Raw genomic sequence first — 27,418 nt, forward strand, 5'->3', positions numbered from 1 at the left:
CCCACACGGCAACCGCAACGGTGAGGCAATTTTCACAGCCCTTCTGATTTTGCAGAACGCGTGCCATTCATCTCATCTGAGCCTCAAACTAACTTGTGAGGTCTGTAGGAGGTGTCTTCCTGCCCCCACTGTGTTACCTACTAATGGCCTTTCTTGCTCTGCAGCCCCTGAGGGTCAATAGCCAGCCTGGCCCTCAGAAGAGATGCCTCTTTGTGTGTCGGCACGGTGAGAGGATGGATGTTGTGTTTGGGAAGTACTGGCTATCCCAGTGCTTTGATGCCAAAGGTGAGTGCTGCGTTGGCCTGCTTAGCATCGGCGTACCCTTTATGGCCTCTAGGGGGCACAGTCAAGCTACATTCGTCTAGACGGGAGTCCTTCCTGGTTCCCGTGCTATATAGGAAATGCCTAGAATGTGTTACAATCTAAGTCCTTCCCGATCGTCTTGAGTGTTAGCGAAGAGGTAAGTGTTCTTGTCCCCTATTCCATAAACTGGGACACCAAGGACCAAAGAAACAAATGTCTCGCCCGTGGTCATTTGGCGGAGGCAGAGACAGGTGTCCTGATTCTGTGGCCAGAATTCCCTCCATTAAATCACCCTGGCTCATTTTGGTTCCAGTTCCCTTTGAGTGACGTGTCTAAGAGAAAGAGGCCGGCGTAGCACAGAATTCTCCTGCCTTACAGTGTATGGTTGTTACTTTCACACAGACGTGGCAAGAGGTAGTTTTCTGTCAGTAGAACGGAGGGGTGGATTCCAAGACTCTACCACAGAAAAAGCGTCAGCCTCAACAGTTTCTAGAAAGTTCAATTCGGTGTCTTTGGCCAAACAAGGAATGGAAGTGGAGGGCTGTCGGGATCAGCAACAGAAGTCCTGAGGAAAACAGAAAGTCGTCTTTTGTCTGATTTTTTTCTTTTCTTTCCAGGCCGCTACATACGCACCAACCTGAACATGCCTCATAGCTTACCTCAGCGGAGTGGTGGTTTCCGGGACTATGAGAAAGATGCTCCGATCACCGTGTTTGGATGTATGCAAGCAAGACTGGTGGGTGAGTGTCCTGGGGTGATTGCACAGCCTCTCCTGGCTGCTCCTTCCAAAGACTGGTTCCAGTGGGCAGGCCAGGACACTTCCCAGGGCTTCCTCCAACTTTCCTACAAGTAGTGTATTTCTCCAATTCAGAAGGGATTTATTACATAACCATTAAGTTCAGGACACTGTGCTGGGCGCTAGGCCGGTTTACCAAAGTGAAGCAGGTGTGACCCCTTGAGGGCTGTGTGGCCCAGTGATGGGGCAAGGTCAGCATCTACTGCGCAGGGGAGGAGAATCCTGGAGTGGCTGGATGTAGACAGGCCAACTGATCCTTTGAAGACGGTCCGTTCTTTGCAGGTCTGTTCCATACCTGCCAGGCAGAGACAGCAGCCTTGTCCTGTTCAATCATTTAACATATTCACTGATCACTTGGGGCGAGGTCCTTTGCTAGGTGCCGGGGACGCAAGCAGAGTCCCCGCCCTCAGGGGAACAAACTTGTACAGTCTGGTATCGTCAGGAATAGAACTGCGTACAGAGTAATATGGGAGCATTAAAACACACACACACAAAGAGAAGGGAAGTCAGCTGGGTAGAGAAAGAGCGGGAAGGTGGGAAGTGTGTTCCCGAGAGGTGAGAAATAATATCGAAAATACTTAGGAAAAAGCTCTCGTTTTCTAGAACATGGCTTGTGAGCCACACAGGAGAGAAGGTTGGTGACGCGGATAAAGACAAGTTTACGGAAGACCTTGCCCCCCATATTAAGGCATCTAGACTTTATCCAGTAGAGAAAAGAAGCGTATTCTGTGAGGAAGTGTGGAAGCAGCAGGTGTTGGGATCTACCTCTGTTCTCTAATAAGACGATGACAGGTTAAGATCTTGTTCAGCACGGGATAAGTGTGAAACAAGACCTAACGGTCACAATAGAAGCCATCTCGCTTACATCACAAGTGGCAAATCAGAGCACGGTCAGGTTTCGGGGTCTCTCCTAGATGGGTAAGTTGCTGCTCGTTAGCACCAGAGAGAAGCAGAGAAAAAGACGAGGCGGGGGGTCTTCCACTGGGGCTCTTTCATGGGAACACAGATGAGGGGATGGGCCAGAAACGAGGCTGATACTGCCGGCTCTGTGTGAGCCCCCGCTGAAAAAGGGGTTCGCAGGCTCTGCCCGCCACCCCCTCCCACACGGAGGTCCAGCTGAGGCTGAGTGAATCCACCAAACGGTCTGCCTTCCTTTGCAGGTGAAGCCTTACTAGAGAGCAACACCATTATCGACCACGTCTACTGCTCCCCATCTCTGCGTTGTGTTCAGACTGCGTACAACATCTTGAAAGGTTAGACTCGACAAAGGTCGACTAACTCCACCCTTCTGCCTCTAGGCAGCCCCACACCCAAATTACCCTGGACTCATGGGACATGAGCCAATTGAGAGCTTCACATTGGGAATTTTTAGGGGCGCCTGGGTGGCTCAGTCGGTTAAGCATCTGACTTTGGCTCAGGCCATGATCTCCCAGTTTGTGGGTTCGAGCCCTGTGCGGACAGCTCAGAGCCTGCTTCGGATTCGGTGCCTCTCGCTCCCTGCCTCTCTCTCACTTGTACTTTTCCTCTCAAAGAAAAGAAAAACTTAAAAATTTTTGGAATTTTTAGCCAGGATTCCTATGGAAGAGGTCTTTGCAAAGAGTCCCCAAATCATACTCTGGTGGCCTAAATAAGATGAAAGGATAAACAATTTTTCTCTTGAAAATGCAAAGCCCTCTTGGATGAACGGTAGCCTTGTAGAATATCATTGTCTAGCAATAATTTGGAGCCTACAGAGTGATCCCTTTTTTGCAGTGAAACAGTGAAATCATTTCCTCCCACTCCGCTCTGGTTGCTTCTCGTTTATAGTAGCAACGATGCTCCTAAGTGTCTACAAATCTTAATCATCCTTGTTTCTTTATAGCAATGGTACTTTTAAAGTCATCCAATTAACTAAAGATACACAACTTTCACCCGAAAATCTCGGGGTGCTTGAGTTACAGGGATCTCCATTCTCATTTCACGGGAAGGAAGAGTAGTAGAAACAGAGGGGAACTACTCACTTATACCAAAAAAACAAAAGAGCCAGAAATAGCCAAGCCAATGAAGAATTTACACTATCTTTGAGACTTCCTTAAGTAAACCAGAATGCATGTGTGTATTAAAATACCGTATGTACTAAATTTGCACGGAAAAACTGGGCAAAAGGCAATACAAAGAATGTTGAAAAGGGACCAGTCCCACTCTGTGGGTAATTACCCTTTGAAAAAACACAAGACTTGTGCACTGGCACTTGCAAATATTCAACATTGGATTTTCTGGTAGAGAAAATGAGTAACTTACATGATATTCAAATACAGTGTAAGCTATTGTAGAGTAGTGGTTGCTAAGAGACTTTCTGAAATTTTGTTTGTTTGTTTTTGAGAGAGAGAGAGTCGGGGAGAGAGAAGGAGAGAATCTTAAGCAGGCTAGTCACAGGGCTCGATCCCACAACCCTGGAATCATGACCTGAGCCAAAATCAAGAGTCGGATGCTCAAGCCATGAGCCACCCAGGCACCCCTTAAGTTCCTTAGTAAGGCAACCTTGGGACTTACCTTAGAAAAAGGAATTGTAGTCACAGAAGTGTATACATTATATGGGGGAAGGACTTGTGTTCTTTTCCTTAAGTCAGAGACCACTTAAAGCCAGCATACATCCTGTTGGTGTGGCCAGAGTATTAAACTCGAATGTCTGTCACACATGGAAATTAAAAACCCTTGTCCAAACCCACATGCTTTCCACCTTCTTATAGCCGTGTAGAGCAACGGGTAAAAGAGAACAGATTTACCCGAAGTTTTATAACAACTTGGCCTCTGATTTACTTCTCCACTGAGAACACAGTGGTATTGCCTTCATCTTCATTTTATTTTACCTCTAAGGTTTACAACAAGAAAATCACTTGAAGATCCGTGTAGAGCCTGGCTTATTTGAGTGGACAAAATGGGTTGCTGGGAACACCTTACCTGCGTGGATACCTCCATCAGAGTTAGCTGCAGCCAACCTGAGTGTTGATACAACCTACAGGTAACCCTCCGCGCTGCTACTTCCCAGAGTCGATGCGGAAGCACTTTTCTTTTTTTTTTTTTTTTTTAATTTTTTTTTCAACGTTTATTTATTTGTGGGACAGAGAGAGACAGAGCATGAACGGGGGAGGGGCAGAGAGAGAGGGAGACACAGAGTCGGAAACAGGCTCCAGGCTCTGAGCCATCAGCCCAGAGCCTGACGTGGGGCTCGAACTCACGGACCGCGAGATCGTGACCTGGCTGAAGTCGGACGCTCAACCGACTGCGCCACCCAGGCGCCCCGCGGAAGCACTTTTCTACGCCAGGCTAACCACGAAGAGGAAGGACTAGATGTAGCCTGTCGGCAGTTGTCCATATTGGTGGAAGTCAAGTTCTGATTTTGAAAAACCACAACTGGAGAAAGCCAGCATCCCTTTATATTTAAGGTTATACATATAACATATATATATATGTTGTTCATATCATATATATGTATCTATATATATACACCATATATACATATATATGTATATACATATATATGTATATATGTATATATATGTGTGTATATATAGATACATATATATGCTGTATATATACATATATATGATATTCATATCATATATATGTATCTATATACACCATATATATACATATATATGTATATATGTATATATATGTGTGTATATATATATATATATATATAGATACATATGTATGGTGTATATATCCATATATATCATATATATGTATATATACACATATATATACATATATATGATATATAATATATACATATATGTATATATATATAGTTCCCTTATATTCAGGAAAGCCCCACACATTGGACTTTCCTGACTTTATTATATCTCTTTCAGGGAATAATAAAACCACTTTGCACTCCAGGATTATGCACCGGCTAGTGATGATGTGGTTCCAGAAGCTTGTTGGGTGATAAGGGAAATCACAAGGTCTTGCCTTGGATTGTCCTCTTTCAAAGCATTTTCTAATTGTCTTTATCTTCATTTACTATTGCTGGAACCCCAGAGTGTAGGCAAGCCACTCTAATCTATAAGAGAGTCCCAGCAGCTTGCCTAAAGTCATATGTTTAAGTGGCCACACCTAACAATGATTACAACAACTAACCTCTATTGATCATTTTCTGCATGTCAGGAACTGTATAACCTGCTTTACCGTCTTCCCCATTCCTAGTTCGTTGCTTCTTGCCATTAGACCAGTCTGTGCGGGGAGTAAAAAGAAATGTTTGCAGATTGATCACAAACGAATAATCCACATGTAAACAATTAACTATCAAAACGCCACTCAGGCATTTTGTAAAATGTCCCTGAGAAAGGGATATTCACGATCATCGTGGTGGGGAATTAAGTTCATGTTTCGTAAGGCAGAATTGGAAGCAAGTGACCAACTGAAGCAGAAATGTCCTCCTTGTGGTGTCCCTTGACATTTCATTTCAAATACCTACCCCAACCACAAATGAAGCAATGTGAGCTTCTGGCCAAGATAGGAGAAAATGCCTTTTTTCCATATTCATTTTCCTCTTCTGTAAATGAAACTTCAGGTTACCCCCTAAGTTAATTAATAAGTGCTACTTGCTTAAAGGAATTAGCATTCCTCAAAAATACAATGAAATCCATCAGATCCCCTACCAATAGGCAGTTGACCCTGAAACAACACAGGGGGTGGGGGAGCTGACCCCCACACAGTCAAATCCACGTAGAACTTTTGATCTCCCCAAAACTCAACTACTCACACCGTACTGTTGACTGGAAGCCTTACTGGTAACATAAATAGTTAATTAACACATATTTTGTATGTTCTAAGGAAGACAAAAGACAATGTTAAGAAAATCAAAGAAAATAAAGGGACAGTACTGTATTTACTTAAAAAAAAAAAAATTCCATGCGTATGAGTGAACGCATGCAGTTCAAACCTGTATTGCTCAAGGCTGAACTGTACTTCACAGTTTGTCCTATCTACCCTGTGGCAACTGTTTTTCTGTCCTTTGGGGGAAATGCAATAAATTGTTGTCCAACAGCCCTCATCCCTCCGGGCTGGAAAGAGGGTGAGTGATTGCCAACATTGGTGAAATGATTTTCCTCACTCACCACGCAGCACCTCCCAGGCCATCCTGGGGCAAGTCTATGTCTTGGGTTTCCCCTTAAATGCATCCTGCAGTTCCTCCCAAGCTGATTTTACAGAGTTTCCAGAATCACCCTGTCTGAGCCTTGCAATGCACACGCAGACCCACACACCACCTTGGGGGCCAGGACGTGATCCTTATTCCAGATTTTCTTTTCCCCTACAGAAAATCAGAATTCCATCCGATCATTTTTGTATATGAGGGGGGAGAGAAAGAGATGAAGCCTCTAACTCTGTAAAAGTCAACAGTAAAGCAAGTGAGAGGCATGGCCTCTAAATTCCCTCTGAAATTAATTATGCCAAGCGAGCAGGCCTTTTAAAGCACATAGTGATGCCTAAATGATTGAATAAATGTGGTGGGCAGAGGGGCAAGGATGGATAGGGTATTATCAGTCAAGAAGGCACCAGTGAAAGAGAAAGAGCCCCGTCACTCTGGAACAGGAGGGAGGTGGGACAGAAACAGGTTAAGGAAAACCAGCCTGGTGACTAATATCCAAGCATCATCCACAGGCACCAAGACTGAGCCTGGGGGCTGGGTGTGAAAAGCAGCCCCAGTCTTAGGGAGCTGGGCCAGAAGGACCAAGGCAGAAAAAATAAAATATACACCAGTTGGGTAGGGCTTCAGAATAGGGCTCTGACTAGGTGTGGATGGGGCATGAGTCTGGAGTGTTAGAGGGGCAACGAATCATACTTTGGTGTGGGGCTCAAGGCAGAAGTCCACCCTATAGCCTAGATCAAAGTGTGGAACAGAGTGCGTACTGGGAAGAATACTATTCCAGGAAGGCTACCCGAGTACCCGGTTCCCTGGGTTCCAGGTCTAGCTGGTGGTTGGAGGCCTACCTGACTCTGAGTGGAGTCCATGAGTCCTGCGGTTGTGGCTGGAGGCATGGCGCGTGCTTGTAGACAGGGGTGAGGAAGCGTGGACTCTGTCCTACCCCCATCAGAACTAGTTCAAACGTGGTAAGCCTTTCATGGGTTCAACTTCAAGGCAAGAACAGACAAAGGCGGCAATTAGCCAGGAGGAACTCGATCCCAGCATCTACCTGCTCTTTACTTCCACAAATCTCCCACATTACAATGTGATCTCACCATGGAAAGAAAGGACTTCCTAGACCACACAAAGTGGCCTTTTGTCACTGTCTGGGGCTCCCGGAAGACCACGGAACTAGATGAGAGGTGATGATGGAAGAAAGAGCTTGCTCAGAACAATGGGGTGCGTCCCTAAAAGTGGTGATTCATGTCTCCCCCTATCCCCAGGGTATGGTGAGACACAGAAGGTTGTTTCCTAGGAGAAGTATGCCTGCTGAGGGAATGGGATTTCGATGCGGGCAGGTTTCCTTCAAATGGAATAGCATCCTTCCTCTCTGGACAGTAAACCCAAGTGCACAGAAGGGCAACCTTCGGGGGGTGAGGGAAGGGAGGCACTTTCAGAAGCCATCCAAAATGGAGGATAAGTTTACCAGTATTAATCTCAGACCCAGGTTCAAATCCAGGTCCTAAGAGTTGCTAACGATGTTAAGTATAGGCAACTCATCTCTAAACTTTCTGAGCCTGTCTTGTCAACCATGAACGGGATTTGCCAAAGGGTCGCTGGGAGGGCTATACTCAATGAATGCAAGTAAGGCACTTTGTACAGAGCCTGACACGTGGGAGTATTTTAGTAAACCTTTGCAGTGGTAGCAGTAATGTATTCTGATCAAGATGCCACGCAAATTCACTTTGATAACTCACTACCACCTCCATCAACCCTCCACTAAACACCAACAGTGAAAGACAAAATAAGACAGAAAATATGACACAGTTGTACTCAAAAACAAGATACACATCTCCTAGGCTAGCAACCCTAAGTAGTAAACGGAGAGGGGAGCGGCAGAAGTGGCCGGGATTGAAGACATGCAGGGTCACCAAGATGGGAGGGCCCTGCATTGATCATCCCCTTATATGGCTTCGTACAATGCGTCATAATTACCATTTACATCGACAGCCGGTTCACCCCGACCACACACTGAGGGCTCCTCAAGCACAGAAACTCGGTTTCTCTTTGTCTCTGTGTTCCCCGAGCTTTTCCCAGTTCCAGGTGGACAGTCTGTGTTCAAAATAAGAAAGAAAAGACTGGTGAAGATTTTATAAGCTCACAGACCCAATGGACCTAATAGCTGCTTGCAAAACCTATCCTTTCAACTCCCCAGCTCATTTTACAAGGCCAGCATTACCAAGTGGGATTTATCCCTCAGATGCTAGGATGGTCCAACATACAAAAATCAATATAGGATACACTACATAGAATGAAAGGTAAAATTGTATGTTCACCTCAGGAAGAAAAATCATTTAACAAAATATACCATCCCTTCATAATAAAAATGCTCAACAAATTGGGTGTAGAAGGAATACACCTCCACATAATAAAGGCCATATACAACCAGCCTGCAGCTAACATCAAACTCAATGGCAAAAGACTGAAAGCTTTTCCTCTAACGTCAGAACAAGGCCAATTCTTACCACTCATATTCAACAAAGTACTGAAAAAGCCTATCCAAAGCAATCAGGTAAGAAAAAGAAATAAAAGGCATCCATGTCTTTGTTTGCAGATCATATGATTTTATATATAGAAAATCCTAAAGACTACCATAAGGCTGTCAGAGCTAGTCAACAAACTCAGTAAAGTTGCAGGATACAAAATCAACGTACAGAAATCATTTGTGTTTCTATGCACTAACAACAACACACCTAAAGGAGAAATAAAGCAATCCCATTCACAATAGCATCAAACACAATAAAATACTTAGAAATCAATTCAACGAAAGAGGTGAAAGATCTGTATACCGAAATCTGCAAGACTAATGAAAGAAACTGAGGACACAAATAGAAAGATATCCCATATTCATGGACCAGAAGAATTAATAATATTAAAATGTCCATTCTACCCAAAGCCATCTATAGATTAAATGCAATCCCTATCAAAATCCCAACGGTGTTTTCCACAGAAATCGAAAAAACAATCCTAAAATTTGTATGAGACCACAAAAGATCGTAAATAGCCAAAGTAAACCCAACAAAAAACAGCAAACCTGGAAGCATCACACTTCCTGACTTCAAATTATACTACAAAGCTATAGTAATCCAAACAGTATGGTACTGGCATGAAAATAGGCACAGACCAATGGAAAAGAATTGATAGCCTAGAAATAAACCCTCCAATACATTCAACTAACATTTGATAAAGAAGCCGAGGATACTCAGTGAGGAAAGGATAGTCTCTTCAATAAATGGTGTTGGGAAAATAGTATAACAGCCTGCAGACACAGCAGTCACAAAAATTAACTCAAAATGGATTAAAGACTTAAAACGTAACGACTGAAACCATAAAACCTCCAGAAGGAAACATAGGGAAAAAGCTCCTTGACATTGCTCTTGGCAACAATTTTTTGGATGGGACACGAAAAGCACAAGTAACAGTCGCCAAAATTTATAAGTGAGACTACATCAAACTAAGAAGCTCCTGCAAAGCAAAAGAATTTAAAAAATGAAAAAGCAACCTGCACAATAGGAGAGCATATGTACAAATCCTACCTCTGATAAGGGGTTAATATCTAAAACATATGAAGAACTGGTACCAAAAAAAAAAATCTGATTAAAAATGGGCAGAACTTCACCAATATTTTTCCAAAAATGACATACAAATGGCTAACAAGTACATGAAAAGATGCTCAATATCATGTGGTCAGGGAAATGCAATTTTTATTATGAAACTTATTGTCCAATTGGTTTCCATACAACACCCAGTGCTCATCCCAACAGGTGCCCTCAATACCCATCACCCACCCACCCCTCCCTCCCACCCCCCATAAACCCTCAGTTTGTTCTCAGTTTTTAGGAGTCTCTTATGTTTTGGCTCCCTCCCTCTCTAACCATTTTTTTTCCTCCCCTCCCCCATGGTCTTCTGTTAAGTTTCTCAGGATCCACATAGGAGTGAAAACATATGGAATCTGTCCTTCTCTGTATGACTTATTTCACTTAGCATCACACTCTCCAGTAGGGAAATGCAATTTAAAACCACAATGAGATACCACCTCACACCTGTCAGAATGGCTGTCATCAAAAAGAAAAGAGCAGTTGAGTGTTGGTGAACATGTAGGTCAGCGTAGCCACTATGGGAAACAATATGGAGATTCCTTAAAAAATTAAAGATAGAACTCCCGTAGGATCCTGCAATCCCACTTCTGGGCAAATATTCAAAGGAAATGAATACAGGATCTCAAAGAGGTATCTGCGCATGATATCACTCGTTTATGGAATCTAAAAAGCCAAACTCCAAGAAACAGGAGTAAGAATGTGGTAGAAACGGGAGCGGGGGCAGGGATGGGGAGATGTCGGCCAAAGTGTACAAACTTCTAGTTGATAAGTTCTGGGGATCTAATGCACACTGTGGGGATTGTAGTTGATAATATTGTATTACATACTTGAAAGTTGCCAAGATGGTCGAACATAAATGTTCTCACCACAAAAAGGAAACTGATTATGTGACGTGACGAAAGTGCTAGGCAACACTACGGTGGAAATCGTCTTGTAGTATGTAAGGGTATCCGATCAACACTTTTACACCTTAAACTTTCATGACGGTAAGTGTCAATTCTATCCCAATAAAGCTGGAAACAATGTAAAAATAAATAAAACCTATCCTTACAGCTTCTCATGGGTAAGGCTACAGAAGAGAGGCTTAGGAAATCTCCGGTGATCTAAAGAGAGAAAGAGAGGGGGGCGCCTGGGTGGCTCGGTCGGTTAAGCATCCGACTCTGGGTTTTCCGCTCAGGTAATGACCTCACAGTTGGTGAGGTCGAGCCCCGCCTCAGGCTCTGCACTAACAGCCAAGAACCAGCTTGGGATTCTCTGTCTCTGTCCTCTCTCCGCCCCGCCCCTGCTCATTCTCTTTCTCTCTCAGAAAATAAATAAATAAAACATGAAAGAAAAAGAAAAGAACAGTTAACATGTTGGAAGGAAAGGGAAGGGAAGGAAGGAAGGAGAGAAAGAAAAGAAAGGGGAGGAAGGAAAGAAAGAAAGAAATCAATCTAACCTCTGCTTCCCGTTAGCAATGTGACCTAGCACTGATGGTAAGATTAGTCAAACTGCTTATGAATTATCCTGCAAGTGATATCTGCAAATGAAAAATGTTTCATTTTGCAGCCGGTCACTCTAACACCACACATGCACAGCCTTTATTTCTGTGCATTGTGTACGTTTGGACCCCACTTCCATGTAGTGGAAATACTCTTCCCTATACGTCCATCCTTTCTAGGGAAATGGGTGAACAGAAACATGGAACTCCAGAAAGGTCTTGAAAGAAAAAGTTTAGAATAATATCAGTTGCTTTGTCTTGGGATCAAAATGTTTTCATTGCCTTTGTTCATTTTTCTATTACAGACCTCACATTCCAGTCGGCAAATTAGTGGTTTCAGAATCCTATGACACTTATATTAGTAGAAGTTTCCAAGTAACAAAAGAAATAATAAGTGAATGTAAAAGTAAAGGTAGGTGGTATTATTTTGGACTCCATATTTAAAAATGTGATCATTTAGGGGCGCCTGAGTGGCTCAGCTGGTTAAGCGTCCAACTCTTGATTTCAGCTCAGGTCACGATCTCACGGTTTTGTGAGTTCAGGCCCTGCGCGTCGGGCTCTGTGCTGACAGTGCAGAGCCTGCTTGAGATTCTCTCTCTCTCTCTCTCTCTCCCTCCCTCCCTCCCTCCCTCTCCCCCTTCCCCACTTGTGCTCTCTCTCAAATAAATAAACAAATGTTAAATATGTGATCATTTCTCCATCCTGGTTAATAAGCTATTCAAGATATTCTAACTTGCTTAATAAGAAAGAAAAGTAGTTCTAGACTTTCATGTAGATACTTTCACGTTAAATTTTAATATTCTCTCTTGAGTAGCTAAAATGGCAGATATTCCATAGGAATACACCAGACTTAGTTACTGTATGAAATAGTTTACAATTCTGCATAACACTATTTTGCCTATAAGTTGATCCAGGGGCACAGGTACCCACACACAAACACACCTTCGCCAATACACGGTCACTGCTAGCACTGACCAAAAGTAGTGTTCTGGAAGATTCCAGTATGTTCCCTATTGAGTCTTATAAACACTGAACTCAAATATTAAGCGATACATAAGACAATTCACTCTAAATTTTTAGATAAAAAAGGATTACAAAAGCGTCTGCGCATTACCATTCCTTTTTAAGTTACTTATCTTCGGGGCGCCTGGGTGGCTCAGTCGGTTAAGCGTCTGACTTCGGCTCAGGTCATGATTTCACGGTTCATGAGCTCGAGCCCAGTGTCGGGCTCTGTGCTGACAGCTCAGAGCCTGGAGCCTGCTTCAGGTTCTGTGTGTGTGTCTCCCTCTGTCTCTCAAAAATAAAAATTTTTTAAACATTGATAAACCACTCACTTCATTACTACTCCTATGCACCCACTGTAAAGATACTCATCAGCATATTCTATCAGCCACAAGGTATGAAGTGCTCACCCAATTCTATAGTGGTGACATTGAGAATTGTTATTAGAAGTGGCAGAGAGCCCTACAGACACAGGATAATTTGTACCTTGATTGTGGAGGTTACGAAGAGTTACACAGGAGATCGTTGGTTAAACCTGGTGGAACCGAAATAAACCGAGTAGGTTGTATCAGCATCCACGTCCTGATTGAGCTAGGGTACCATAGCTAGGCAAGATGTTCCCACTGGAGGAGGCTGGATGACCGGAATATGGGACCTCCTTGGTGTGCGTATGTGTGTGTGTATATAGTATACAGTTTAGTATACAGTATATATACGATACACACACACAATATATGTTTGTGTATGTACACGTTACACAGTATAGAGGTCATACATATATAATCATATATATGTATATACATTATATAACTTAATATATTGTAAATATTTATATATTGTATATATACATAATTATAACCTCCTGTGCATCTACAGTTATTTTAAGATTAAAAGGGTTGGTTTGTTTGTTTTTTAATGATGTTAGGCTGCCTTAACAATCGCGTAGCCAAATTGTCTCATTCTTGAGAATGTTTGTCCCTCCCTGGAACATTCGTCTTCCAGTATTTATGGAGTTAACATAGGTCTTTATAGGAATGGTCTTCCCAGTCCCTTGCCTTTTTTTTTTTTTTCCTCTTCTCCAGGAAATAACATCCTGATTGTGGCTCACGCGTCTTCCCTTGAAGCATGTACCTGCCAGCTCCAGGGTCTGTCACCCCAGAACTCCAAGGACTTTGTACAAATGGTCCGAAAGGTAATTCACACTTACATTTCGGAGGCCTGTGGTGCCAAGTAGTCTCAGAGCAGTTCGATGACTGGCCGGTAGCTAAGTTGTTTGCAGCACGAGTTTATCCTGAGCCGGGAATACGCACATATTGATTCACTCGACCAAGATGTCCTGAGTGGTGCTCTGTGTAAGGCACTTTATGAGGCCTTGTGGAAGAGAGATGTGTTTGAGCTGGTTTTAGTTGCTAAGAGTGCACATTTAGAAAGGAGCTAAGAATTACCAGCAGACTGTCTGGATTTCCCTCGGGGGGCCATGGATTGGATGAAGAGGGGGGAGTGGACCAACACGGACCATCTGAAGCCTCAGCCAGAAGAGAGGGCCTGGCAGGTAGGCCAAAGCAAGCAGTGATTTAAAACGATCAGGCTGGGGGCGCCTGGGTGGCTCGGTCGGTTAAGCGTCTGACTTCGGCTCAGGTCATGATCTCACGGTCCGTGAGTTCGAGCCCCACGTCGGGCTCTGTGCTGTCAGCTCGGAGCCTGGAGCCTGCTTCGGATTCTGTGTCTCCTCTCTCTGCCCGTCCCCTACTTGTGCTCTGTCTCTCAAAAATAAATAAATGTTAAAAAAAAAAAAAAAAAAATTTTTTTTTTTTTTTTTTTTTAAACGATCGGGCTGTTGGGCAAACCAGGAACAAGGCCACAAGACAAAACCCATGAGACTGACCAACACATCTGGCTTCTTCCTTCTCATGCCTGTGCAAGAGGCTTTCCTGTCAGTCGCCCTCCCACACGCTTCCCTCCAGGCTGACTTACGTGCTTCCTGTATCTGCCCCCGGAGAACCTGACCCAAACTCAATTGCGATTCTTCTTCTCCGTTTTTAAAAGCTTATTTATGCGTCCACGTCTCCCCGTGACTCCGTAAGCTGCTTGAGGGCAGAGATTTTTGCTTTTGTGTGTAACTGCAGCTCTGGTGACACGCAAAAATACGTTTCGAGCTGAATTTAGGAATGGCACAGCTCCCGCTTTGAATGTTATAGGTGCCCATGCCAAAAAAAAAAAAAAAAAAAAAAAAGGACAAAACTGGGTGAAATATTTTTAAAAATAGCATCCACTCTCTCATTGCCCAAATATTATTTCTGAAATGTCCAAGCTGCATTTTTAGCTTGATTTGCAATTAAGAATCAACTCTGAGCACCTCAGCTTTCTGCATTATTGCCCTCTTTCCTCCCACACAATCAAGAAGCAATCTATAAACAATTACTTAATTACACTAGGGAGCTCACCATTTAATAAAGCCTTCCGATGAATCCCCTTGCAGTGTAAATACTCTTCCCTCTAATTTGTCAGCTTTGTCCATCTCATTTGTCTTTATTGACTCTTCGAAGAGACGCAGGTCTACCGAGCCCCTATTAATGCCTGTGAATATATATTTTTTTAATGTTTGCTTATTTTTGAGACAGCGACAGAACATGAACGGGGGGAGGGTCAAAGAGAGGGGAAGACACAGAATCCGAAGCAGGCTCCAGGCTCTGAGCTGTCGGCACAGAGCCCAATGCAGGGCTCGAGCTCACGGACTGTGAGATCATGACCTGAGCCGAAGTCAGATGCTTAACGGACTGAACCACCCAGGCGCCCCAGTGAATACTCTTTATTCTCATGGGCCACCTGAAGATCTTTGTGTCTAGGTAAAAGTTAAAGCATTAAACCTCTGTTTTCTATTCTTCCCTATCTTTACTACTCTGACTTCAGATCCCATACCTGGGGTTTTGTTCCTGTGAAGAACTGGGAGAAACTGGAATATGGCAGCTGACAGACCCGCCTATCCTTCCTCTTACCCATGGACCAACTGGGGGCTTTAACTGGAGAGAGACCTTGCTACAGGAATAAGCCACACCAGTGAATGAGATGGAAAGGCTTCAGCAAGCCTTTGGGAGAAGGGTCTTTCTGTGTGTTTAGTAACAGTGGGAAAGTCTGCACCACCTTCTCAGTGGACAGCTCAGAATAATTTAGCATATTTCCTTTCACGCTTTAAAGCTCTCATGATGAGACTGTGTGAAGGAGAAAAAGACTTGATTCAGGGATAAAATTCATTCTCTCTGGATGCTTACCTAGCTAACCAGGCTTTCGAGAATTGTCTTCACAAATCGAGGCAGCTGCTACGGCAAAGGATGGGTTTCTTCCTTCCTTCTACGCATGGCCAAGGAGTTAGAGCGCTCCCAAAGGGAGCGGTCAGCTCGCACTAAGGAAAGGTTCAGGATGAGGGAGTAAGTCCAGAATCCAACTGGAGGGACACTGAGCTGCCATTTTGGTGATGGGATTTTCTTTTTAACTCCATGTTCCAGTTAGGCAAAGCCAAGCTGAAGAATTCTTTGACCGTTCTTAGAAAACATGCCCCTGCAGAGTTATTCTTAGATTCCCCATCAAATTCTACCCTCAACGTGACCCACCCACCAGTGCTGCTGGCTCAAGACGCCTGCTTGAGGACTCACATCCACCCCGGTACCACCACATTGTCTCTAGAACAGCTGGCTACGGCTTTTTGCTACAGCCCTTCCCCCTTGCTTCTGTCTGTGAAATGGGAGACAAAGCACTTTTGGAGACTCAGGAGGAAGGTAAACGTGTGAAGTATTCAGCTGTAGGAGCAAAGAACTTGCAAAATATAAAGTCACCTGGAATTTTCCATGTCACAGCACTTCCAAACGGCCATGATTTGCTTGTCTTTGCCCATAGAGTCTAGACTGTGGTAACTGGTTAAGGATGTCGACGATTTGAAAGCATGTACATTTGATACATTATTTGAGTCAGCAAGCAGCTCATTCTTGTGCAATATGGACATCTTTACAAACCATTCCAAGGGTCAGGTCATTGTACACTTAGGGTACCTGTCAAACATAGCAGAACATCCACCAATGGGTCGGTTATACCAGGGAAGTATATTGAAGTCAGGGAACTAATTTAAAGGATGACAGTCACGATCGCTGTTTGTGCTGTCGTTTTTATTCGTTTGTGTGTTTTTCTATAACTTAAAATATGTAGGTAGGGCTACTTAAGAAAAGGTGGGAGAGCCATATCCTGTGGTTTCTCCTCATACCTTGCTTCCCAAATTCAGAGGGAGTCTATTTAAAAGAAAAATAAATGACAATCAAACCAAAACGTCAGTTATCAATGTGTATTTAATTGTGTGACTAGCTGACTGTTGGCAACAGACAATGGTCTGGTACAGTGTAGTTCACTAGATAGAATATGTGTGCAAAAGTCCCAGACGTTTAAAGGAAACATTAGTGCAAAACAAATCAATAGACGTTGTAGCACTTGAATAAGCTTCAAAACCCAAATAGACGTAAAACCCAGTATGTAAAAATAGATCTATGCTCCTGTTTGAAACTGGCATTTGAGGATTCCTAAAAAGAAGTAAAAGGATGCTGGCTATGTATGTTAATCAGCAAGAGGCTTACAGTTGGTTTTTCTTTCTTTTTAAGTCACTTGGACACATAGGTCATGAATTCTACGTTTTAAGAAACAATCTTGATTTCTTCCAGCACTGCACAAACACTGATCCCGCTACTGGGTATAAAAGTACTCTGGGCGGATACCATTGAGTAATAGAAAAGTTTTAACCTTATAATGGGGGAAATACTCCTTTCTCTTAAAAGGCTTTAAGAGAAAAATCACGTTACAGCCGATGTAACATCACTGCTGTTCGTTCTTTTATCTGTCATGAAATGAATCCACTGTTTAACCAGATCTGTCACATTTATTAGATTCTCCACAAATTTTCATGGACTTCCAACGCTCAGAATAATGCTTGAACACTTCACGTCCGATTTCCTTGAAAGCTTTAGCGGTGTGTTCTCGGCAGGGTCTGTACTTGAACTGAACAAAGTTTAGAATAGGCCATGCCCTCCCTCGCTCTTGGCTGCCTTGGTCCTAGATGACCTGACAGGCCAGGTTAGCTGGGCAACAATCTATTGTCCTTAGCACAATATGGACGGAGTCTTAGGCTGTCATCTACGTGGGCAGGAGGCACAGATCTGAAATCACTTACTGAATAATTTAGGTGGAAAACCCTGAATTAGAGAGTTTATTCCTCTGCTTGAATCCTCTAGATTGCTTATCAAAATGGTCTGAATGGTTGGAATTCCTATTAAATTCTCTTTTCACATATACCTGTTTAAAAAACTAAACTCGGACTCCCAACTGAGAAGTTCTCTGAAAATCATGTTGAATCTATGTGTAGTAAGAGGAATGCACAAGTATATTACATGATTTCATTTTCATCCACAAATCCTAGGTTGATATTACAACCTGAAGTTCAGCGTGGTTCTTTTGGATCTGAGGCTGATATTTATTAAGAACAAAACCTGGAAGGGAGGAGAGAGAAGGAAGGAAGGAAGGAAGGAAGGAAGGAAGGAAGGAAGGAAGGACGGACATGCAAGAGAGGAAGAATCAAATGTTTCTGGTAGAGAGGATTTTTTTTTTTTAATGTAGAAAGTTACCTGAAATGAACAGAGATGAAATTAACTGAAGGATTTAATCTGGGACTGAAACTCTGCAACAGTTTGCTGCTTGCCCTACTGTGCCACATCAACCGGCTAATGCCCCAGGATTATTCATAGATGGGACTTGGGTTTCGGTGATTTTAACATGCCACGTCTATTCCTTGTGGACTAGAATAATTGGCACATTTTAATGCACAAGCTGGGAGTCTTACTTTCCCAGGCCCTCTTCTCCATCGCTGCGTCGGTAGCTAGGAGCTTTACCCCAGTGTGGAGTTAGAATACAGTGTTTTCCATTACATTTAGATTCATAGAATCTGAATGGCTGATTAAATGGCCATCTGATGGCTAAAAGAGGGGGGTATTTTTCACCCTGTAGTGGAAGGCTTGGAGGAGTTTCTACTTTTTATTTGAAGTATACTTTAACCAAAGAATTATTTTAGAATAACCTTATATTTAGAAGATGATTTTGCAAAAAATAAACATAAAAAAACAAAAAATACTATCTTCTGGAGTGAGGTCAGTTTGCTAAATCACTGTGGATAATTTTCCCGCATTTCAAGCTGATGTGGTCATTTTCCCGTCAGTGGTATTTGGAGGCATATACATCGTCATCCAGCTGTGCTTAGCGTTACCATAAATGTATCTTTTCCACTCAACTAGCTGTGTTCCTATTAAAGGCCAGTTACCCAGTGTCACTGGGTACTCACTGAAGAGCGATGGTCAGAGAAGTTCCTATCTCCTTGCCTTTGTAGGAAAGCGTCTCCTGTGTAGCAAAAAGGAAGGCATTCCTCCGTAACCTAGGCACTCCGCAACTCCAGTGTTTAATTTGAGATCAGTGATGAATTGCTCTTTGGAATCTACTCTAAGTAATGTGTGTGTTCGAATACAGATGAACCTCCTTTTATTTTCACAGGCAAAGTCACAACTGTACTGTGTCTGCACGAACTTCTCAGATAATGAGGCACAGGGTTATTTGCATTTAAATTGTAGTCCTGCACGTATGAGAACTGAGAGGTGCTAGCTTAGTCCGGGTGCCTTGCCAGGAGGGATGATGAGCCTGGCCTTGGAGGGTAGGGAAAAGAGCTATTTAACATCTACGTAGGTTAATATTCACTTTACAAAGGTGATGGCGGGGGGCGGATATCTTGTTCGGTGATGGCAGATGCTTTTCCTGTTTCAACGTAGGATTCAAATTGGGTTTACTTCTCTTTAACACTTCACCATTATGACTTTTCCTAGGAAAGGTAACTAGCTAGAAAGAAAATTCAAGGGAAGGAAAGAACTGCTGTGAAACACAGAGGAAATAACGTGATCTTTAAATACATATAATGTTGTGTTCAGTCTATGTAAGCTTAAAATAATAGTAAGTAGTCAGACTTAATACACAATCAGCTCTTAGAAATGTGTTACACAAAACCACTTAGCTGCCACGGCCCCCACAAAAATCAGAATTTTATAGCTGTCTTGAACTATTCTTAGACTTTGTACAGGATACAATCGTATAATGGGAAATGTGTGCTGGTTCTTTTCTCTGATTGTCACTCAAGATGGGAACACCATCCCAAAGCATTCTGGTTCTGCATAGACCATTCTCAACCTGCTGTTTCTGGAGGTGTATCCGTTTCATTCTCATTTATAAGGCTATTGTATCGTGTGCGGTTTTTTTGTTTTTGTTTTTGTTTTTTTTTTTTGGTTTCTGGGGGTTTGGTTTGGTTTTTATTCAATGTGATCCGGGTGTATTTATTTGAAGAAAAAGGTCTGTAATTATAAAAAAGGAAACCCGCACCAAATTGTATCGCCAAGTTCCTTGTAAACGACCTGTGGCCTCCGTGCTCTCCTGGCTGTGTGTTCTTCCTCTGGATACTGTGTAATTAGATCATTCCATTCCACGAGCATCTCCGTTGAAGTGGTTCATAGATGATTTAATAAAGAGGAGCTGTGTCCTCAGTCAATCCAGAGCCATCTCCTATTAAATTCTGAGTGGTCTCTCTTCCTTCATGTCTTTCGATGCTGCTGTGGTCATTCCTATTTCATCAATGTCCATTAAGAGTGTGGTCCCTCACTCAGAGGGCCAGAGGGGCGTTTGCTGCTGATGGAAATGGAGGGATGACGCTCGAGCAGCACTGTGGGTCTCTCTTGTCCCCTCTGGTGAGGCTGCTCTCCGAGTCACCCAGGCTGGAGAGGGGACACCCAGGAGTGAGAAAACAAGCTCCAAAATGCTCCCACTGCCCACAGGTGAGCCTTCACCCCTCACCCCTGCTCACTTTGAGGACGTAAGTGCTCCAGGAATGATCCACAGACTAAGAATTTGGGTAAATGAGGGGCGCCTGAGTGGCTCAGTCAGTTAAGCATCCGACTCTTGATTTCATCCCAGGTCATGATCTCATAGTTCAGGAGTTCAAGCCCTGTGTCAGGCTCTGCATTGATAGCGTGGAGCCTCCTTGGGATTCTCTCTCTCCCTCTCTCTCTCTCTCTCTCTCTCTCTCACACACACACACACACACACACAAAATAAATAAACATAAAAAAGGAATTTGGTAAGACAGAGGGAAAATCCAGCTCAAGCTAGGTTCCACACTCCCCAAAGCCGTAATAGAGCCCATTTTTGAGGTACGGATATATTAAGCTGATGCAGAACAAGCCACGTGTACCAATTTATACTCCGACGCAAACACAGATTTTCACGGACACAGCCAGCCACTCCCCTGACACGGTTTACTGCCCGAGGAAACAGCAGCTCCTGCTGCTATCGGACAAAAGACCGGGTGTGTTTAGCCTTGTGGCTCGTCCTCGGTCACTCTCTGCTTGACAGACGCCCTAACTCATTTTGTCCTCTTGTGATGGAAGGAAAGGCTGCCTGCACATCCAGAGAGAATGAATCCGTATGCTCTGGATTTAAGCTGCAATCAACGAAATGTCTTTTTTTTTTCTTTAAAGACTAAAAAACAGTCTTCCTCCTGAAGAAACAGAATACTTCATTTTGCCAGAAATCAACCTGTAAAACCCAGATGGCTTGCTCCTGACCATGAAAAGAAACAGGCTTAGGTAGATCACCGGGTGCCAGTCGTACATTGAGAAGGAGAATCAACACAGCCTATCACTGGAGAAGAACGACATGCTGTACCACAGAGGAAGCCCTCATTCTGGGGTCAGAGCTGGGTTATTGCTATCCTGGCTTAGCTGCTTGCTAGATCCCTTGGACTGTTTGCCCCTGCGAAATGGGCACATAAGTTTTTACGGCATGGTTGTATGAAATGGGATAATGAGTATGAAAAGCCTAGGGGCGCCTGGGGGGCTCAGTCGGTTAAGCATCTGACTTGGGCTTAGGTCATGATCTCACAGTCCACGAGTTCGAGCCCTGCATCGGGATCTGTGCTGACAGCTCAGGGCCTGGATCCTATTTCAGATTCTCTCTCTCTCTCTGTCTCTCTCCTCCTCCCCCATTCACACTCACTCTCTTTCAAAAATAAACATTAAAAAAATTAGGTAAGTAAATTAAAAGCCTAATAGGACATGCTAAGAAGAAGACACTACTTGCTAATAAATAAACAATTGCTTTTGCTAAAGCCAAGAGTAAAATCACACATGTAGCCGTTTTCATATCTGTGGAAAATATCAGGGGCAAGGACTATAAGTAGCCTCATGCATACCAGTCTCACGTTACTGTTATCCCCGTAAATTGGCTTCTGCGGTCAGAATGGTGCAAGGGGGTGTGTTGGTTGAATTCCGGAGTTTGACGAAGAGGCTGCCTTAATGGTTTACCACCTTCCTTTTTTGTGTCACCCTTTATAGTCTTAAAAACAAACACGTTGGCATTGGAGCCTCATAATTTTACAAGGTAAGGAAATCAGGCATTATTAACTCACTGTGTGAAAGAAACGAAGACACTGGGGCCAGAGGTTCATTCATCGTTCCACCATATTGATTAGATGCTACGTTCTTCGCAGGGTGGCCGGCTGGTGCTACAGTAGCAAATACAGCAAGATCCCTGCTCTTATGGAGCAGAGAGACCATGAATACATAAACAAGATAATTACAGACGTTGATCGATGTTGTCTAAGAGGAAAACTGCGTTATACGACAGTAACTCCGGGAGGGATGCGGGGCAAGGCATACGTCACATAAGGTCACGTATGGGGTCCCCCAGCAAGCTGGCAATGAAACTCCCGGCTAAGGCTGAGTAGAAGCTGGTCAGGGTCAAGAGCTAACTGAGGAGGCTCCAGGAAGGCAGAGGGATCGCAGATGCCCCCAAGTGAAAAGGAGTTAGCTGGGTGAGAACACAAGGGGTCAGAGAGCTTTAAAACTTAGTAAGCGTGGCAGAAAGTAGGGAGAAACAAGAATGTTTTTATAAGTTTAAGTGGTTAAAAAGCATCAAATGAGAGGCCCCTTGGGGGGGGGGCGGCTCAGTCAGGTAAGCGTCCAACTCTTCATTTAGGCTCAGGTCATGATCTCATGGTTCGAGAGATCGAGCCCCATACTGGGCTCTGCTAACAGCATGCAGCCTGCTTGGGATTCTCTCTCTCTCTCTCTCTCTCTCTCAAAAGAAATAAACTTAAAAAAAAATCAAAAGAGAAATATTATTTCATGACCCATGCTAATTACATAAAATCCAAATTCCAGGGCCTATCAATAAAGTTTATTGGCACACAGCCAATGCTCATTCGCTTACAGCCTAAGGCTGCTCGGTGCTTTATAGGAAAAGTTCGCCAACCCCTGTCGTAGACCACGGTGAAATCTTCGGGTTTGATTCGAAGCCCAAGGAATCCAGCCCAGAAACTAGTTTACCGGGCATAACAAATTAATGGATTAGTGGTGTTCAGAGGCTGGCAAAATGATAGCATTTGTTGAGTGGTTATGTGTACCTAACACTTTTCTAAGTACTGACCAGACATAAGCGTTCTTCAATCTTCTGTTATTTCCAGTTTACAGAGGAGGAAACGGAGTCGTAGGTGCGGTAACTCACCCAAAGTCCCATGGCTAGTACACGTTAGAGCTGACATTCGAGCCAAGTCAACCTGGTTCCGAAGCCTGGACTAATCGCTTAAAACGTTTTTGTAAAGAAACTTTAAGGAACATATTGCCCGGCCCGGAGGCACCTAGCAGATACGCAGTTTCTTCGAAGTACCGTTTGGGAACCACTGCTCTCATTCAATCCCCTCATTTGTGGGACCAAGGACCCCCAGGGAACTCCTTTGTCCCGGGAGAGAGATGTGAGCTGAGGCCCAAAGCTGGCACACCGGCTGTTCGGTGGTGCATTCCCCCAAACCACAGTTTCCTTGTGAAATCAACTCTTACTTGGGTTTTGTGTGTGTGTTTCCAGAAATGATCCACGTGATTCAATTCTAGGCAGAAGTCTTTAGAACAAAGGCTTGGCAGACTCCCTCCTTTTGCAGCTGCATCTAACCTCCGGTGGTTCCTGGGGGCATGGAATATAGCCCCAGCCCCCTGCAGTCTCCAGACCGATGGAAGATCTTTTATGGGCCTCTGTGCTAGGCACTTGGGATACCGTCTCTGAGTCATACCACACAGTCACCTTATGCTATAATTCTCCCCATTTTACAGATGAGGAAACTGATGCCAAGAAGCAAGTACGTTATTCAGGGCTCCAAAGCCACTAGTGACGGGGCCCAGGTGACAGTCCAGGTCTGTCCGCCTGCCTCCTACCCCACCCCCACCCCATCCCACTAAGCTCTGCTGCTGCTATGAAAGCCTTCTCTCAACTACAACGGCTGCTGCCCAACTCGAGAAACTCCGCAGCTACCCTGCGTGTCTACAACAGAGCTGTAGACTCCCCACTTAGGTGTGAACTACCCACCCAAGGCATCTGCTGGGAAACGCAGGTGAGGCCACTTCTGGCCTTGACCTTGGGAAAGGCCATGGGTTCCTCCCAGCAGCTGTGAAATGTCAAGAAAGTTTAGGCCCTCTGTTAATTGCAACAAAAAGCCCGGTGGCTTCTACACGTGGGGAAATCCCGTCTCGCTTCTGACCCTTTAAGCAGGCCACCTTTCACGCACTTCATCAATGTCTCCCTTTTCAGTTTTTTTTTTCCCCCTCCCTCTGACAACCGACGTTGACCAAGGCGATGGCAGGAAAGAGAAGATGTCTGTTTCTCTAAAATCTGTCCCCACGCCCCCACCCCCTGAAATGTGACTTCCTATTAGTGCTGGAACACAGTAGGAGGATTTCATTAAATGAAGATCAAAATGACCCGCTGGCTGTCAGTTGCAAGGCCTCCCACACGCAAGGTGGCCAGCAGACCCTGTCCCATCAGAGTACAGATAACAGGTCACCCCATGACCACCGCACTCCAACCTCGTCTTTTCCTTCCACCCGGCTAAGCAGCCACCAGAGCCACCTTCTGCTGAACCCCCTGTGGGCTGCAGGGTGAAGTGGGGGTGGCGAGGGGGTGGAAAGAACCGAGCAAACCACAACTGTGTGTCACTCAGGGTCACCGGCCTGCCTTCCGGCACTGCCCCCACGGACCATTTTAAACCTCAGACTGCTGGACTATGGTGACGTGTGTCAAGGTCTGTGACAAGTTAGATGTCACACCGGTGGGTGAAAAAGATACACTCATCATCGCCCACAGTGCAATTTAAAGCAAGGTCTCCTAGGGGCGCCCAGGTGGCTCCGTCGGTTGAGCATCCAACTTCAGCTTAGGTCATCATCTCACGGATGGTGAGTTCGAGCCCCGCATCAGGCTCGCTGCTGTCAGCCCGTCAGTACAGAGCCCACTTTGGATCCTCTGTCCCCCTCTCTCTGCCCCTCCCCTGCTCTCTCAAAAATAAACAAACATTAAAAAAAATAAAGCGGGGTCTCCCTTAATGCTCCAGAAGAATGAGAAGTCAAACATCCTTTGAGGTTTGAGAGCAAAAAGAACATCTCAGATGGAGAGTCTATCCTTTCATTCGCTCCCTCATTTGACAATTTATTTCAAGTGCTGTCGTGGGGTCAGGTTCCCCAGGTCAGGTGTTGAGAAGGAGATTTGTGCGCACAGGTTTATGGGAGATGCTTTTGGGGAGGACACTTGTGAAGGAAGCAAGATGGAGCAAAGCAAGATACTGGAGTGAAACACAGGGACGACAAAGGCCTCTCCAGATCCGGATCCTGAAGACAGGTCGGGAGCTAGAATGTTTCCCTTCGGAGCGGCTCCGTCTTGGGACAAAGAGGACAGAACCGCTAAGTCCCTTCCTGAGTGCCCCGTGCTGGAGGGAGGATGTTGGGTGAGATGGGTCTATCCCACCGAGAGCAATTCCCAGACCCAGCTGGCGTGTCCCATCCCTTCAGCTGCTGGGGGATCAAGGGAGAATCTGGGGGGCACGTCAGAGTATACACCCCAAGTGCCAACTGAGGACCAGCACTTAATTTAACTAACTTGAACTTTTTGGTCGGAATGAGATCGTGAAAAGCAAATATGGGAATATACTAGGTTCTCTTTGTCTATTACATTGAATCAGTTCTGGGGTGACTCTAAATAATTATTTAAAAACTACACCATGATAGGGGCACCTGGGGGGGCTCAGTCGGTCAAGCATCCAACTCCTGGCTTCGGCTTGGTCATGATGTCGCGGTTCGTGAGTTTGAGCCCCAAATTGGGCTCTGTGCTGGCGGTACGGAGGCTGCTAGGGATTCTCTGTCTCCCTCTCTCTCTCTGCCCCTTCTCTGCTTGTTCTCTCCCTTCTCTCAAGATAAATAAACTTTAAAATAATTTAAAAATAAAAACAAAAAAAAAACCCTCTACTATGGCAAACAACCCTGAAATCTAGCTACAGGTGAACAGGGAAACAAACCATGGTACATTTATAGAATGAGCCACTTCTCAGCCCTAGAATGAATGAACCCTCAACACACACTAACATCACAGATGAACCTCAAAATATGCCGAGCAAAAGAAGATAAAAGGAAGTGCACACTGTATGATTTCATTTATGTAACTTCTAGAAAATTAAAACTAATTGATGGAGACAGAAAGCAGATCTGTGGCGGCTTCAAGGTGGGAGGTGATGGGGGGGGGGACAGGGGAGCGGGTTACAACACGCAGGAGGAAACTTGTAGGTGTAATGGGGATGTTCGCTATCTTGACCGGGCATATACACACGTGAACATTTATCAAATTGTACACCTCAAATACATACTGTTCCTTATGTCAATTACACCTCAAAACTATTTTTATTATTTTTATTGGTTATTTTTTGAGAGAGAAAGAGGGCATGGGTGGGGGAGGGGCAGAGAGGGGGAGAGAGACTCTCAAGCAGGCTCCATGGTCAGTGCAGAGCCCAACATGGGATCGATCCCACGAATCGTGAGATCACGACCTGAGCTGAAATCGAGAGTCGGATGCTTAACCAACCGAGCCACCCAGGTGCCCCAAGAAGGCTATTTTTAAAAACATTTTTTGCTGGGAAAGGACCCGTGCCAGCAGGCCTCAGGGACACCAAGGTAGAGAGAAACAAACCCTGTTTTCGGGAAGCTTGGAGTCCACCAAAGGAGACAGAGGCGTATTCAAAGACACATAATGCAAGTCACGATAAAAACCAGTATAAGAACAAAGAAAAAGAAAAGCTCTTATGGGGCAAAGAAAAGCGGAGAGGTGACTTCTTTCTAGGAGTACCGAGGATAATGGCTAAGTATGTGCCAGGCACTACATACATTAATTTAATTCTTACAGCAACCATATGAGTGGGTGCTGTCATTATACCCATTTCACAGGTGAGGAAACTGAGGCTTTGGCTCCAGAATCCATGTTCTTAATCGCTATCACTACTCCTCCCTGATTTGATCTGAGCCTCGGAAGATAACCAGAATCTCCCCAGAGAACAAAGGCGATTTTTGGCAGAGAGGGCAGTATGAACTCTGACCCAGTAAGACTACGACTACAAAGGGGCATCTGGGTGACTCCGTTGGTTAAGCGTCTGACCTCAGCTCAGGGCATGATCTCACAGTTTGGGACTTCGAGCCCCACATCAGGCTCTCCACTGTCAGCCTACTTCTGGTCCTCTGTCTCCTTCTCTCTGCCCCTCCCCCACTGGTGTTTTCTCTCTCTAAATAAATAAATAAATAAATAAATAAATAAAAAAAGCTAGTATCCTCAAAAACATTATAAAAAAATAAAAAAGACTACGACTACAAAAAAATGTATTGTGTGCCTGAAATACAGCAAGAATTTTCTAGGAGTATATTTTGGGCCAGGGTAGAAAAGGGGGTTGAAAGGTAGATTGGGGCCAGGGTGTGAATGGCCTTCAATGCAGTGCATGAGTATATTTTGGACTACACTGTAATTTTAGTTTCAATGTCAGGATATTTTATTCTCTGGTCACCTGAGTCCTATGTTCATTCTGTTTTCACCCATGTTTCCATACATTTTTACCCAACAGAGAAAACTACAGAAAACCACCCCTGGGAAAG

At 44.3% G+C, this 27,418-nt stretch overlaps 1 protein-coding gene across 2 annotated transcripts in view; it reads left to right on the forward strand.

The window, feature by feature from the left end:
• UBASH3B (ubiquitin associated and SH3 domain containing B) overlaps positions 1-19,987 on the forward strand; it is a 140,216-nt gene extending 120,229 nt beyond the window's left edge. For both annotated transcript variants that reach the window (XM_047071215.1, XM_047071216.1), the window contains exons 8-14: positions 165-285; positions 921-1,043; positions 2,260-2,352; positions 3,956-4,100; positions 11,657-11,763; positions 13,436-13,545; positions 15,264-19,987. In XM_047071215.1, the coding sequence (XP_046927171.1) occupies positions 165-285; positions 921-1,043; positions 2,260-2,352; positions 3,956-4,100; positions 11,657-11,763; positions 13,436-13,545; positions 15,264-15,401 (837 nt within the window). In that variant the 3' untranslated portion in view covers positions 15,402-19,987. The remainder of the gene's footprint in view (positions 1-164; positions 286-920; positions 1,044-2,259; positions 2,353-3,955; positions 4,101-11,656; positions 11,764-13,435; positions 13,546-15,263) is intronic.
• Positions 19,988-27,418: the final 7,431 nt, after the last annotated feature.

This window comes from Lynx rufus, unplaced genomic scaffold, assembly GCF_022079265.1.
Source record: "Lynx rufus isolate CCGP_SWC_20201006 ecotype Redwood Valley unplaced genomic scaffold, mLynRuf1.p SCAF_9, whole genome shotgun sequence".
Classification (NCBI taxonomy): domain Eukaryota; kingdom Metazoa; phylum Chordata; class Mammalia; order Carnivora; family Felidae; genus Lynx; species Lynx rufus.